General features: G+C 47.3%; 1 protein-coding gene across 3 annotated transcripts in view; it reads right to left on the bottom strand.

The window, feature by feature from the left end:
* SLC19A1 (solute carrier family 19 member 1) overlaps window positions 1-16,360 on the bottom strand; it is a 26,431-nt gene extending 10,071 nt beyond the window's left edge. Inside the window, exons 1-3 of one of the 3 annotated variants that reach the window (XM_019553639.1) lie at window positions 16,314-16,360; window positions 13,950-14,030; window positions 6,828-7,144 (exon numbers count right to left, since the gene is read on the bottom strand). In XM_019553639.1, coding sequence (XP_019409184.1) covers window positions 6,828-7,004 — 177 coding nt within the window. In that variant the 5' untranslated portion in view covers window positions 7,005-7,144; window positions 13,950-14,030; window positions 16,314-16,360. Of the gene's footprint in view, window positions 1-6,827; window positions 7,145-13,949; window positions 14,031-16,120; window positions 16,249-16,313 lie in introns of those variants that run through there. The other 2 variants (XM_019553638.1, XM_019553640.1) reach the window with 2 other exon arrangements.
* Between the last annotated feature and the right edge of the window lie 37 nt (window positions 16,361-16,397).

The raw sequence follows: 16,397 nt of genomic DNA, 5'->3' as shown, positions 1-16,397 counted from the left end.
AAGGGGAGGCCACATGCTCCGTTGGTTTGGTTTCTGATGGGGGCAGCCCCTCTGCCTAAGCTCATTCCCTTGCATAGAGGTAAGCGATGGTTATTGGATATTTGCCAGGGGGGACCATGGATGCAGCAAAGCCCAAAACAGCTTTCTCTGGTCAGCACAGTTTAGCTTCACAGAAGGAGCTTGGAGCAAAATGAAAAGCATGCTTCAAGCCAGCAGAGAGACAGCAAAAGGCAGGGGGACCCTTTCCTTCCCAGCTCTGCTAACACCCAAACAGGAACAGCAAATCCTCATGCACAGGAGGTAGTCGAGCTTTGTGGCCAGTGTGGACAAGGTGAGCCACAACCCTCCTTGGGGGCCGCTCCACCCCCTTCCCCAACTCCCAGGTGTACCTGACAGTGTGTGCCCCAAGGTGCCAGAATGGATGTGCCTGGGGTCATGTGCCATGTAGCAGCTTCCCGTGCCACACACCAACCTGCTCTGTGGAATCCATGCTCCATCTCAGGCCTTGAGTACCCCAGTGACCCCAGCAATGGGCACACACAGCACCTAGCACAACAGGGCCTGGCTCCTTCAGGGGCCTTGACCAGTGCACCTGCACACCAGGTGACAAAAGTCTTCTGTCTTCGCTGCTCAAATGGCAACTCACAACGTTTGTGCCAGAGCCAGTTACACAGCTTGATTCTGGTACAGTGGAAGGTGAAGCATGTTTGTAGTGCAAGTAGTCATGCTGTAGTGCACTTCCTGTTAGGGGTTGGGGCCTGGGCTTTTTGCAGAGACAGAAAAACCGCAGCCCCTGGGTCTGACTACACAAGCACATGCAGTTTGTTTCCATGCAGACAGTGCATTCCCTGCTACGTGTATCCAGGCTTACCCCTGCAAGGCACTATGGCTGCTGCTACCCACAGCTGCACTGTGGGTTACTCTGCCAGATATGCCTCATAAGAGGCAACAAGTGCCTCCCCAACGTGGCCCAGAGCTGTTTAAGAACACTCTAAATGCCGCACACGGGCACCAGCAGCTACAGCACAGGCATCTGAGGACAAAACCTCTCCTGGGCAGAGCTCCCAACTATGGTGCCCTGCAGAGCTCATCTCTACTCCCCAAGCAATGGAGAATGCAGGGCAGGAAGCACAAGTGGGTAAGAAGCAAAAGGAAGCAGCACTGAGTCCCTTCCCTCTGCCCCTCAGCAAGGCAGCATGATCTGGCTTTGCTTGGCCATGTTTACTTAGGAATGGATCAGCCAGCCGGTACTTAGATCCGCTGTGCAGCTGGTGTCTGAGAAACGTGCAGTGTCTTTCTGGCACACTCCAACCTAGGCTGGGTCCCACTCCAATTGAGGTGCTCTGCCTAAGTCCGTCAGAGCAACCATTCTAGGCTTGCCGCCCTGAGGCTGGCAACATATCCCCCTAGCCTCCCGCTTTTACTCCAATGGCTCCTTCTCTGCTGTGATCTGATCCCACAGAGCAGGTAGGGCTGTAGCTCTGACTAAAATGAGAAGCATCATGGCCTACCTCTGGCTGGAATGAGGTCTGGAGAAATCATTCCATCTCCTGAGCACAGAAGGGGTTAACTAAAACTTCTGGCTTTAACAAAAGTCCTTCATAAAAAGAGATTAGCTATTTTGGGGGGAGGTTGCTCTGCATGAACTTTCTCTGCTCCCCCTCCCCCAAAGCATAAAGCAAACTGCTGACACAAGATACTGCAGCTGGGAGCTCTGAACTTTGATTTCTTGGGAAGTGGGGCAGAGAGGAGGCAGAACTGCCTATGCGTTACATGACTACTGCAGCCGACCTCAGGCTGGGTGCATCACTGAACAAATACAGCAAGGAGCATTAAAGAAGTGATCCCATGTGCCACCTCTCTGCTGCCTTGTACATCAGCACCTTCCGAGTCCTGCACAACCAGAACTCACTGGTTCTGGGCATCTCCTTGGGAAAGGTGATCAAGAGAAGCACAAACTGCTCAATAGTGAACTGAGTTGGGTTAGGTTTAAACAGAAACCCTTACGGGAACACAGGGAAGAGTTCACTTATGTCTCTATGAATCTTCACTCCAAAGAATGAGGTGAGCCTGCTGGTGCTGGTCAGCGCCTTCCAAACCAAAGATAGCAGTTAAAATCTGGCCTTTTGACACAGAAAGAAGTTTATGCAAGAACAGTTTGACTTTTATTCAGTTTTCTGAGGATGCCCCCCCCCTAAATACGTGACCAGCTTTGATCACAAGGGCAAGGCGGTTCGGTAGTCCCCCAGACATGGGAATTGATGTGGCCAACTGTAATGACTAGTGTAGTCTCACAAAAGGCAGTTTTTAATTTTATTTTTTTAGTTTTTAATTTGATGTTTTTATTGCATCAATAAAGATGAATTTTCCCCCACAGGAATGACTCAATATATTTCTAAACCCCAAAGAAAGAGAAGTGCTGCTAAACTAGGTACGACTTCTGCCCATTCTGTTTTGCAGTTAGCTCTACTAACTGTACTGTAATCCTCCCCCAAGCTAAACCCCTTGATACGTGTGGAGGGGAAGGCAGGCTGGTGAGAGGCACTGCCAGCTGTAGAACCTCAGGACCTGCTGCCCTGCTGAGATAAGCCAAGGCACCTTCAAGCCTCTCCCTGATGGCCCCTTTGCAGGCCTTAGGGCATGTGGAGTGGAGACAAAACCCTGACAGGAAGGCTAAGACGAAAGAGAAAGCACAGAGCCCATTGGCAGAAGAGGAAGGAGGAAACTACTGTGTCCCTGTTGTACAAGAATTGTCTCCCCCAGGAGGGACAGGGGACAGAGCTTTCTACAACACCATTTTCAGGATATAGGAGATTCCCTAGACTCCCTGTTAAACTATCAGACAGCTCACGTAGGTGCCAAAAGCAGAAGAGAAAGGAGCAGGGCAACATTTATCCTGCTAGCCTCTCTCACACAGGAAGGGCCTCTGGTTCCAACCAGAAATTCTGTGGGCCAGGAAAGCAAAATGAACGAGGCCCAGCACCTGAACCTACACCTGCCAAGCCTTTCTGGGCCATGGTGAGCTGCCCGAGCTCTGTTCCATCTCCAACACATTTGCGCACAGGGTGCATCCCTATTGTTACACAGGGGTGATCTAAGGACTCGCCTTATCAGGACAACATGCAGCCCACGTGAATACAGGCACTGTGCTTCATTTGGATCTTTGACAACTACGTGGTAGGGAGCAGAAAGTGAACTCCAAGCCTCCTGGGACATTGCTTTAACACCACCAGATCCTGAGAGTGGGAGGGAGGGAAAGAGGAATAATAATGACCTACTTTACGTAAAGAGTTTTGATAACCTCTTGGGAGAGGCTCTAGGGAAGCTCATGATCCCACTCTTCTCTGTGGAGTGCTGACGGGGGTTAGGAGGGGTAGTGGTGGGGAGTATATGTTGCATCTTCTCCATCCCAGCCACGGTGGCTGCGTGACTAACGGGCCTCCCCTTTGTCGTCACGCTCTGTGTTACCCCTCATTATAGCAGAGGCGCCTTAGTCCATCACCATACTGATTAACTGAGCCAGGTTGAGTTTTTCCCATAGAAAGCAAGAAAATAACTTCAGCGCCCTTAGACCGACATGGCTGTGAAATGAATCCAGAAGCCATGTCACATGTCAGCGCAGGGTAGGTTCACACCCTGAGTCAGGCTAACAGCCTGGAGTACTTCTACTTCTACTGCCCACATGGCCTGAGACTGCTTCCACCTAACATCTGGATCTGACATGCAACAGCACCAATGGGACAGAACAGGATGAAAAGCACAGATGCCTCACTGCTACTGATGGCCCCCTCCTGAGCCCAGATGAGGTATCCCTAAGCACAGCAGCTCACAGCTGGATTCTTGGGGCATTCCCCCTTGGGCTGGGGAGATTCAGATAAAGAAAACAGAAAGCACTGCAGTGGAGATCTGTGCCAGACTCCAGCTCCTGCACCTCAGCCTCTCACTGTCCTAACCCTCTTTCTCGCTGCCCTCATGTGAAAAAATGGTACCCTCTCCCCCATGGTTCTCTTCTCTCTCCCACCAAGCTGGGATTTGGGATCCCACCTGGATAATGCCCCAGTCCCAGCCCCAGCATTAATCCGTCATTCTTTGGCACAAGGTAGTACTGAGGAGTACTGGCCACAGAAGTGCTCTTTTGGGAGGATATGCTTGCAATATCCTCCTCCAAAACTATTCATGGTGGACACACAGCACCTGACACTCATTTCCAAGAGGTACTACTGCCTCTTTGCTATTCTTCTGAATGGCTGGCACAGGGTCCCTCCGGAAATAAGATAACTCAGATTCTTCCCTCAGAAGATAAGCACAGAAGCTTCCTCATTCCTCCCGTCAGAGAGCTTGATATAGGCACCAGCACTGTCTTAGGCCCACGGCCAGATTCATTAGTTGCCACAGCTGCTCACCCCCAACTTAGAGTGTGACCCACTTCCATTCACTAGACCAAATACCCATAATACAAAAACAACGGAAATTAAAGGCAACTTTGTATAAAGGGTATGGTAGATAGGGAAGTGGATCTGAAACTCATCCTGGACCCACTGAGATGTGGTCCATGAGTATGGTCCAGGAAAAATCACTAAGAAACCTTTCTCTGTGTGATTATTACAGGGATGAGGGTTTCATTTAGATCCCAACTGGCTCACCTACTACATTTTAAACCCAGAGTCCTCTCTGTCTAGGCGGTCAGAGGGATGGCCAGGTTTGGTGCATTGGATGAGATATATTACATTTCTGGAGGTGCACCTATAAGATCCAGGAATGCTAACGGCTCTGCTGTGGGGTGTAATGATTGTGGGGGTGGTGGAGATGTGTTGGCAGGTTTTGCATTTATTATCATGACATGGTCTGGATCCATTTGGTGTGTTCTGGGCCTGAGGAAGTTTGCTTCTGGTGATGAGGTTAGCTAGGTTCAGTGCTTGTTTGAAGGCCTGGATGGGCGGTTCTGGGAAGATCTCTCTAAGAACAGGGTCTTCTTGTAGTATGGGTTGCAACTGTTTGAAGATTTTCCATATGGGTTCGAGGGAGGGGTGATGTCACAATCAGCGGTCACTACACCCCACAGCAGAGCCATCAGCATTCCCGGATCTTACAGCTGCACCTCGAGAAATGTAATATAATCTCATCCAATGCACCAAATGCCCTGATGGAAAATACATAGGAGAGACCAAACAACAACTGCGCACCAGAATGAATGCACACTGGAAATCTATTAAAGACAAGAATACCCAATTACCTGTAGGGGCACATTTCTCACAAGAAAACCACTCTCTCTCCAATCTCTCAGTTCCAATCCTCAAAGGGAATTTACAAAACACTTTCCACAGATGAGCCTAAGAACTTCACTTCACCAACCTCCTGGATACAAAAAATCATGAACTAAATATAGATATTAGATTTATGACACTTATAACCTGCCTAACACCCGACTTCCCAGGTACCTCTCCACTATTTACCTGCTCCATTCATGCCCCTTCTCTCTCCCCACCCCTACCCAGCCTGTCTCTCACCTACTGACTGTCTGTCTTGCACGCATACCAGCCCAGCCTCTGGCTTCTTTACTATTCATTCCATCTAGGAAGAGCACAGACCAACTGCAGAGGCTTCCTCAGCTTGACAAAGGGTATTTAAACCCAAAAGCTTGCTAAAATTTTTTTTCCAACCATTTAAAGACATCAGATTCACCCAAAGAACCTTGTCTTCTTATGCTTAATATGGCTTCTCCATTTATCAAGGGAAAAATCTGACAGTGTAGCCTCTGCGGAACCTGGGAATGCCTTGCTTCAAGAGCATAGAGGCCGGTGCGGTAGCATGACACCAGGCAGTGCTGCACAAACTGCACTGACACAGGATGGAAGGCTGTTGGGGAAGAAAGAGCTACAGCAGAGCAATTGCTGTAGGACAGGGGTGGGCAAAATGCGGCCTGCGGACCAGATGCGGCCCGCCAGACCACTCTATCTGGACTGCAGGGCCCCTGAAAAAATTAGAAAATTAATATTCATCTGCCCCAACTTCCTTTCATGCAGCCCTGGATGGCTTGCCAAAACTCAGTAAGCGGCCCTCCACCCAAATAATCGCCCGCCCTTGCTGTAGGAGCTCTTTAGTTGTGAGAAGGAGACAGCTTGGATTGCAACCAGTCCTACTGCAATCCACATAAAAAGCAAACACAGGGGACAAAAAACTTCAGCCACTCACTTGGACCTGATGCAGGCAATACTGCTGCTTGAGAAGAGCACTGCCCAGTTGTTTAAAAGAATGACACATATCAGGCAAAAATATGCAAGTGCCAGTCACTGGATTACAGTGCAGGAGTAGACAGAAGCAGAGAGCATACCTGTTCTGGATAAGAGAGACATCACTGGCTTTCTGTGCCCACCTTCGCTCTGGTGCTGTTTCACCCGCCATTTCACAGTGGCTGGTGAAGCAGCAGGTTCCCCAATCCTGACAGAAATGCACCATTTAGTTCACTTCACCCCAGCCAGCTTCTCTCTGGTTTCTGAGCCTTTCCTGCTCCTTTTGCAGAGGGTGCCTCCTGGACTGTTTTTTATTACTAGCAGGAAGCAGTTCCATTGCATCCAACTCATTGCTTCACCTTACAACTAACTCTGCTCCCATCCACTAAGAAAAGACTTTGTTTTAATCCAAAGTTAGCAGGGTTGGGACCCTTATTTGAACGGAAGAGATTCAGAAAATGGAGCTCTCCAGAGCTCGAGTAACTGCTTCATTTCATAGATTTCACAGACATCAGGGCTGGAAGGGACCTCGGGAGATCATCGAGTCCAGAGGCATTACAGAGGCAAACACTGAATACAAGCATCTGGCAAACTCACCTCTTCCCTTGTGAAATTCTTATCAGCTCCCAACAAGTATGGGGTGATGAAGCTCTCTCCAGGTCTGAGCTGGGTCATGAAGCCATAAAAGCAGAGGTAAAATACTTGGAGTTTCCAGCGCTGAGTTGGTGCTGGCTCCACTGGTTGTTTTGTCGAGCCATCATCTTCTGTAGACATGGCTCTGTCTCCCTACTCCAGTAATTGAATGTGAAAGTCTTTTTCCGGGAGCCTGTCAGACAGGCTGAGCCTCTGTGGGGCTGGTCTCTTACTTGCTGTACATAGTTTCCAACACATAGATGCCTGCGCTGTAGGAATTTCTGTGGATAAAGCAGAATTTGGCAATGGATCAAATTCCTCTACAAAACAATGGCATATAAATACTCACTACTTTCTCCCTCAGATGCATTCTTGTTGCGCGTTAGCTTTTGCTTATCACTGCAAAGTTGTAGCATTTCCTTTTCAGATATAGGAACCACATTTATGAAAGATACGTGTTTTAAACAAAACATATCTAAAACCCCAATAAGTCTATTTTACCAGGGTTGGATTTTGACTTATCTTTACTTTTCAGCAAATTCCTGAACACCCCAACCTTGCCAATCTAAAAGTTGGTTGACTTGTTTTGGAAGTGAATTTTCACTTCCTCAAGTTACTACTTAATTTTATTGCAAGCAAAGTGGTTTCTGCCAGAAGAAAATAAATGTTATAGACACTTACAGTCCCACAGAATTAACTAAATAAATGGTACATCAGCTTAACAAACTCCCAGAGGCCACTCTGACACCTTCCCCTGCCCTGTGCTCACTGTCCCGATCTGTTGCTCTGCTTTCTGCTCTCTCTCCTACCCTTTTGTTCCCTGCTTCCTCTCAGTTGGCTGCATGGCACACAGTGGCTGCCTGTGCCATTTGTGTTGCAGGTTGGCTACCCCTGTCCTAAAGGACTATAAAGATCCAATTTTGTTTCTGCTTTAGGCTGGTTCTAATTGCAGTCCATCAAAATAGACTTCACAACAGTCCCAATAAGACAGCTACAGGTATTTAGCCATGTTAGTCTGAAGGCAAATCAAGGTAGGGCAGGGTGGCACCTTAGAAACTAAATGGTTCAGAGAGGCACACCCAGAGTGAGGGAGGAAAAATGAGGAAGGAATTGAGATCAACTTTAACAGGCCCTTTTACTTCTAGTGAGTTTGGCAGCTGGAGTGGTAGGCAAGCACAATAAATAATAGCATTTGACAGCTCAGAGTAGACCGTGAAACCCAGCTAAAAGTCAATTTGTATGTATGAAATAGATCTATCCATGTTACACATTAGCTGTAAAGCAAAAGGGACTTTAGACCGTCACCTACACTCTGACAAGAGTTAAAACATTCCTCCGCTCCCTAGTATATATTTGACACACAGGAACTGTATTAGAAGAAAATCAGAATTTCAAAATCTGAAGTTAGGAATTGCCAGATTTCAGGTGTCTTGTATGACCTTAATTCAGCACCCTTGCATATGTGCCTTATGACTGTCTTTAATTACAAGATCTCATGCTATTTCTTGCTATTTCCTGCTCCAGACACTGCTTCACTGAGTACACTGAATGGTCTTACTCTAGGGCTGAATTAGAGCTGCGTACTGAAGACTGTCATCTGGGGGAAACCCATCTCATTTGATGTAGAAATAGAAGGTGTCTAATTAGAAAGACAAGAGATTTCAGGAAAAGACAGGATTGTCTCATGGTTGAGCACTGCCCTGAAGAACCTGATTCTATCCCCGCTGTTGCCACAGAGTGTGTGAGATGCTGGGCAAATCACTTAAAGTATTTTTTTCTCAGGAGGTCACTAACTCTGCATTCCTCACTGTCTGGCTGTCAAATCTGAGACCCAAGAATTTTATTGGTAGAAGGGCTGAACATTCACTGCTACTGCTTAAAGCAGTGAGAACTTTTTACATGCAAACTTCTACACACTGTTCTCCACTTGCATGCACATCAGATAAGTGCATAATTCACTTAACTGCATAACACAATGCCAATCCTAATTGCTGCCTGTTCCTTAAATTACAACAAGTGCTGGTTATCTGCATATGGGCTTAGGTGTATGGCATCTTTCAAACCCATTGTCTACAGTAGTTACTAACTGTACTCTGGTTAACTGTGCCAGAAACAGTGAAAGGGAAGAAGCTGTAAAAGTGCAGCTATTAGAACCCTTGAAAATGATGGGAGCCGGCTACTTTCACGAACTCTAATACCAGAGAAGCAAGAGGGCAGCATATTTATAATGCACATTGTTTATATTTAATTTGGATAAGTGCATACTCTGGTAAGAACAAAGCCCTCTTTCAGCCCAGGGGCTATGCACTTAAATGGAGTACACTATCTAACACCACATATTCGGAAAAATCAAGTCACAGTCATCTCAAATTGGGCACCCAAATCAGTGGCTCTGACTACAATTTCTTTCTCTCTCTCCAAGCTCCCTACCTATAAAAACAAGAATAAAACCACTCCCCCACCTCATGCGGGTGTGAAAATAAATTCAGGAACATTTGAGAAGTGATGAGCAGCACTGAGAACAGAGCAGCACTGCACTGAGCAAGTGTAACAAGTCTCCAGAGCAGGGTTTGGATAGGCAGCAGTAAGTACGGCACTGGGGACACACTGAACAGGGAGGGGAAAGCAAAACATTGAACAGCTGATTATTCAGGGAGCACTGTCTACACTGTGCACCAAGTAAAGCAGGATTCTAGGGAAATCATATGAAACTGTGTACTTAAAGCAAGTTTCTTAATGCATGTGCTCAAAGAGCTCAATATAAAGTTCCACAACTTGATATCTGGCATGCCCCAACTTTGCCATTTAAACAAATGGTTTCATAGTTTCATAGTTTCATAGTAGCTAGAGTCGGAAGGGACCTAGGTAGATCATCTAGTCCGACCCCCTGCCTTGGCAGGAAAGAGCACCGGGGTCAGATGACCCCGGCAAGGTGCTCATCTAACTTCCTTTTAAAAATCCCCAGGCTAGGAGCCTGCACCACTTCCCCTGGAAGCCGGTTCCAAGCCCTAGCCGCCCTGACTGTGAAGTAGCGCCTCCTAATATCTAATCTAAACTTACCCTCCGCCAGCTTGTGACCGTTATTCCTGGTCACTCCTGGCAGCGCACGGGGGAACAGGGACTCCCCCAATACCTGCTGATCCCCCCTGACCAGTTTGTAGCAGGCCACAAGGTCCCCCCTTAACCTTCTCTTGTGGAGGCTAAACAGGTTCAGGTCCCGTAGCCTCTCCTCATAAGGCCTGCCCTGCTGACCCCTGATCATACGAGTGGCCCTCGTATTTTAGTTTGGGCTTTTCCATGCGTTTCAAAAATGCAAAATGAAAACACAAGAAATCCCTGACACCCACACGTGCCTTCAGCAGGGTTATAACCTTACGATTGACCACAGACCTCTGCTACTTGGGCTAACAGAATAACTGATAGCAGTCCTTTTGGTGGACCTGCACGGGAGTGGGGGAATCAGACACAGATACGCAGTGCCAGATGGCTCCACAGGCACCTGCTAACAGCACAGGAATGGTGAGACTTGGGGACACTGCATTCAATTCAGGATCTGGAAGGGAGTGGACTTTATGGGGCACAAACTCCTCTGCCCCATGTCCTCCAACCTCTTTCTGTCTAGTTCTCTCTTCTTCACTCCTGCCTCTTTGTGCCAATCTTTCTCTCTAGCTAGCCAGTCCTCCCTCTCCTTATCCAACTGTCTTCCTATCACCTCTTCTATACCCCCTGCTGCCTTTCACTTCCTCCATGCCAGCTTCAGTTTCCCTTTCTTTTCCCCCACTGATAGAAAAGGACTGGATGCTTCCCCACCACCTTATTCCAATGGACTCCATGACCCAGGTCCAACTCTCGTCTTCTCTGTGTTTAATCAAGTAGCCTTCTTCTCCATAGTGCCTGGGCCCAAACAGGCAGGCACTGACAGCACAAGACAGAAAAACTCCCTGCCTACCTGTTCAAGGGAAAACTTCCTAGAAAAAAGAAAATCGGCCAGTGGGGCAGACAAAATTTCAGTGTAAACAGCTAAAGTCTGGAACAATTAAAAGCACTTAAAAACAGGATCTTATAACAGGAAATGTTGGGCAATGTTAACAACAAGCAGTTTCAAAAGCCATGCTTAGACCAACTATGCTTGTTTAAGTGCATAGTCTCTGGACTGATAAAAAAAGGCTGTAAACTCCCTTGGAGCATGCATTTATCCAATTAACAAGTTTATCTGAAATTAACAATTAATGACTTGTTTACATGAAGCAAAAAAGGGCTCTCAAGCTATAAGAAACTGAAAAATGAAAGGAGTTTCTTCTGTATCTTCTCATTGAACAGTTAATTTTACATATACCTGCCAAATAGCTGCTCAGAGCACTACAGTCTAGTCTAAGGATGTTCAGGGGAAGACACATGTATTCTGTGATGGGACTCTAGTTTCAGAGGGACCAAACGGTCCTTTATCTTTTCAGGCCCTGCAATCTCAAGGACGTAAAACCCTTCAGTCCCAGTTTAAACACAATTATATTAGCAGCTGAGAATGAACCTGCTGTCCCATAAGCAGAAACTCATCCATGTAACATACCTGGGGCTGTTTGCTCAATCGTGCAGGGACACCACTGCAGGACTAGAGCATGAGCCTCAATAGTATGAAATCATATCATTAAAGCGTGTTTCATAATACACGTGTCCAAGGAGCCCAATATAAAGCTTGCTCCCTACCTCATTTCTAACCAGAAGTACAACAGTAAGATCACGTCCTTAAGAAGATGCACCCCACTCCCTCTCCTAGTTTGCCCTTCTATGATTCAAGATCTTTTATTTGTGTGCATTTGAGAGAGGTATCCTCTGAGAAGTCATCGTGCATCTCTCAGAGTAATTAGGAGGGAAACCTGGGCATGCTTCAGCCTACCACTGCCTGCATGCAAGAGCCAAGCTTTGTCCTCACTGCAAAAATAATTCTGTTTTTTAACATGAGGTGAACAACCTGTGCCTGCTATCCTCAGTTAAAAAAAAAAATTTCCCAAGGTCACTGCTAGGTGTGGGCACAAGGTTGAGTTTACCAGGCAGTAAAATATACTGCCACCAAGATTTTCCCTGCCAATAACTGACATGTGTTAGTTACCCCAGGGTGAAAAATGAAAAAGACCACCCTCTGATATGCTCGTCTTCATATCCACCTCCACATATCCACATTCAAAGGATGCACAAAAGGCCTTGACACAGAACCATGAGAAGTCCCTCCCCAAAGCCCCAGCCCCCCTACTGTAGGGTCTGGCCCTGAAGTTTAGATAAAGTCCTTGTTCTTTCATAGAGCACCTGTAAAACCATTCAGTGACAATGAAGAAAAAAATGACTGTCTTCCCATGGAGAAACAGCACACAAAGTGAGGGCAACTTCATGCTCAGAGGTTCACAGAGACAGGAGGATGGTGCTGATGATGTTCCCCTGACGTTGTCTCCTGTGTTTGTAGTCCTGGCTTGAATTTATGAGGGCCTGTAAGTGGATCTGGTTTATATGGGGATCAGATAACAGTGGGGTGGCTGAAGCATAAAGCTCTACACAACCTTTGCTCCTGTGGTCTGGTATTTTGTAAATATCCCAGCTTGTTTGTAGTACTTCCCCTATCAAATCTCTGTGTTGATACTGTGCTATTTCCCCACAGGACACTCCTTTTACAGCAGTTACTAAGGAAAAAAAAACTGTATGAAGTTTAAATGGATATTCTGATTTCAATTTAAGGGCAGCTTTATTTTAATTTAGTTTACATTTGTTCCTAACTGACTTAAACAAAAATCAAAATGCCCACACTACCATTTGCACTAATTGAACTAATGCATTTGATAGCTGTAGGTTCATTTAAACAGCAGCTCTCCTTGTAGACAATCCTATAGTTCCAGGTTAAGCATGAACAGAAACAGTCTTCTTAAAATTCCTAGACTGCTCCAGAATGCATTAGCCCAGGATAAATGATGGATTCCAGTATGTTGTTTCAGTGAATAGCAAGACTAACAACCTCAGCCCCAGAGCAGGTGATTGCAGCCCCCCTGTCCAAACAGGTGCAATGCAAGGAAAAACACTCCAAGCTTCCTTGCTCTCACTGGCCCATCAATCTCAGCCCTATCCAGAGTCCCACCTCCCCAGATAATGGGTAAATCTCAAACCCTGTCACACTCTTCCATAGGGTCACAGGAATATTCATGAAAGAAACCTGGGTGAACAAAGGAAAAAAGCAAAGAGCTGGCAGATGGCACATCTTGGAGGATAGCACTTACTAAATATGACTAAAGTCTTCTACGCTGCAAGAAATCTTTGGCCAGTCTTAGTGGCAGCCATAGCACTACTCCAGTAAATAAAATGATGGGTATATAAGCATTTGCAGGATCAGAGTTACTGCAGAACTGACAGATGAAACCATGCTGCCAGCCAGAGGCCCTAGGCTCATTTTCACTGCCACTTCAGTTCAATTTATTTTTTAATTACCATTTGTCCTTTGACTAAGCACATCCAATACTTTGTGCTCAAATCACATTATACATGACTACAGATTACTCACACAACCCCAAATGCCCCGTGCTGCATTGAAAGGTATGAGGGAAGAGCCACCCAACAATTTGCCTCACTTACGTCCTTCTAAGATGCTCAGCCATCATAGGGATAAGCACCATGCATCCCCTGATAGACAGGCATGTGACCTCTACCCAAATAAACAGAAAAAAAATCAGTGACAATTATCACTTTATTTTTCATTAAAGGGCAGACCCAGCCTTCCCAACAGAGTGAGGGCCTTGCAGATAGGAACATACAACAACACCCAGCTCCAGCCTTTTATGGGCCCACTATCAGATTGGCACTGCACAAAGCCACCAACACTCCCCAGCACAGGCAGTGCCACAGGGAGGATGGAAGCTATCCCAAGGCTGGGTAGCTCCAGCTCCTCTGTTGCCTGCACTGACAGATTCCTTTTCCAAACCAGATCCCTGAGCTGCAGCCCAATGACTCTGGTTGTGCTTAGAGATGAAATTAAGGGTCAAGTGAACAACTGCCACCTGAAGTGAAAATTCTGAGTAATGTAAACAGCAGAACAGCAAAGTATTTACTCACCCTATATTTAGGACCTAATCCAAATGGCACTGCCGACTGGAGGTGTTAGGAAATCCTCACCTTGCGAATTCTTGATCGCACCTGCCCCAAGACAAAAGGGAGGAAGTCAGTTGATAGACACTTTATGCCACTGGAGTGCTGGATATGGCATAGAGACAGTCAGCACCCAACAGGCCCTTGATGATTAAAGTAGCTAAATACAGAGACTCCCTGACCATCCTTCAGCCCCAATGCTCAAGCAGCATGCCCGGATCTGAACCTGGATCACCAAAAGCTATATTAAGGCCTTCTCTACATGAAGCATTCATCAATTTAACCTAGGGCCTATAACACTCCCTGGAACACTAGAACTGTCCAGCTGCACCATTCGAAAATCACCATCCCCTTTCAGACATGCTATCCAGCTTTGTATAATGCCCTGCGAACTCAGCGATGCAGACAGCACTCTGAATCTGTCACTACTCACCACCTCACATTCTTCAGCTAGATGAGGTTCTTTGTGTAAATGTGATACTTTTTTATTAGATCAAGTAAATAGTTGGAAAAATTGTTCTTTGCAAGCTTTGGGGTTACAAACACCTTTCTTCAGGCTTGTACCTGAAAGCTTGCAAAGAACAGCTGGAGTACTGCACTGGAGTACTGCATCCAGTTCTGGGAGAGTTGAGGGGGTCCAAAGGAGGGCCATATGTATGATTAGAGGTCTGGAGAGCAGGCCATACAAGGAGAGGCTGAATGACCTGGGAGTGTCCAGCCTGGTGAAGAGAAGACAGAGGGGACTTGGTGGCAGCCTATAAATATATAAGGGATGTACATCAGGGCCTGGGGGAGCATCTCTTCACCAAGGCACCCCAGGGAAAGACAAGGAACAATGGACACAAACTGCTAGATCACTTCAGATTGGACATAAGGAAAAATGTCTTTATGGTTTGAGTGTCCAGGGTCTGGAACAGACTCCTCCCAGAGGTGGTAAAATCACCTACCTTGATCTTCAAAAAACGACTGGATGTGCACCTTGCTGGGGTCGTATATCCCCAGCAGTCTTTCTTGCACAAGTGTAGGAGGGCTGGACCTGATGATCTTGTGAGGTCCCTTCCAGCCCCTAACAGCTATGAATCTATGAACAATTTTTCCAACTATTTAGCTGGTCTAATAAAAGACATCACATTTACCCAAAGAACCACATCTGCCTGTGTCCTTAGACCATTCTATCTGGCCTCTAAAATATTCAGAAAATTAATATTTATGTGCCCTTGGTTCCCATCAAAAATGACAGGAGACAGAGGCAGTAGGACCCAGGGGAATCCCTGGCGGGCTCCTGCAACAGCAGGGCCCACCCGTCCCGCCCCCCATTTAATGAAAATGGCTAAATTGTGTTTAAGGATCAGCTTGTTATTTTAAGGGGAGAAAAACAGCAACTTAACTGGCCTCACTTACTTTGTGGGGCTGCCATTTGTAGAACCACAAAATATAAGTGAATCAAAGGGGCTAAGGGGAGCGCTGGCCCTGGGGCACGTGAGGGGCGGCTTTTCCCCACGCTCCAGACCAGCCTTTTCCCTGCTGGGGAGCAGGCGTCAGGGCTGTGCGCTGCCCCCCACCTGTACTGGCTAAGCGTCCCTCTGCCCAAAATAATTGCCCACCCCTGTCTTAGACCAACATGGCTACAACCAACACCCCTGAATTCTTCAGCTATACGCTCAGGCACATGCAATCACAAATCAGCTAGTAAGCCCAACTGGTGGGGGAGGTCAGTGCTGCCCACATGTAAAATTCACCCCTGCAAAGAATGGCTGCAGTGAAACTACCAAAATAACTTAATTTAATAATGTGCACAGGTCTTTGACAGGCTGGGGCCCTTAGAAGGCTTGGCAGGTAGCTTATGCCTGGATTACAACTGTCCCAAAGTTAGTGCATGTACCAAGCGACAACAAAGTACCAGCAATGGGGGGAGAGAGCACGAATAAAGAAATAAAATCCATCCGCTTGAGACAGTGGAGGAAATCCAAGGGTTCCTCCGAGCGGGAGAAGCAGAGCCAGAGATGAAACCTATCACAGAAACTGGCAAAAATAAGCTCGGAGACTTGTTCAAAACCATATCTGAAATAATAATAATATTATCATTAATATCCTGCCATGTGAGTGTCCAGGACGGAGGAAGCAGCAGCAGTTCCTACCCGCGCTGCCCGCCGCGGGCGCCTCAGGCGGCCCCTCAGTCCCAGCCGAAGCTGCCAGGGCACTTGCACGGGCACCAACGGCGTGGGGAGGCGGCGGGCAGGAACCCCTTGGGGCCTGTAGTGCGGGCTCTGCTCCGCCCAGGCCCGGCCCGGGGAGCCCGCGGTGTCACCCGCCCCAGCACCAGCCACTCACCGAGGAGCCCGCCTGACCCGGCGCGTGGCGCTGCGGCCCAGCTCAGGCGCAGCCCCTCGCCACGCCGCGCCCCCTGCCGGCCGG

This window comes from Crocodylus porosus, unplaced genomic scaffold (genome assembly GCF_001723895.1).
Source record: "Crocodylus porosus isolate Cpor-Errol unplaced genomic scaffold, CroPor_comp1, whole genome shotgun sequence".
Classification (NCBI taxonomy): Eukaryota; Metazoa; Chordata; order Crocodylia; family Crocodylidae; genus Crocodylus; species Crocodylus porosus.
Note: the sequence above shows the minus strand (reverse complement) of the source record. Positions and strands in the feature narration are given on the sequence as shown.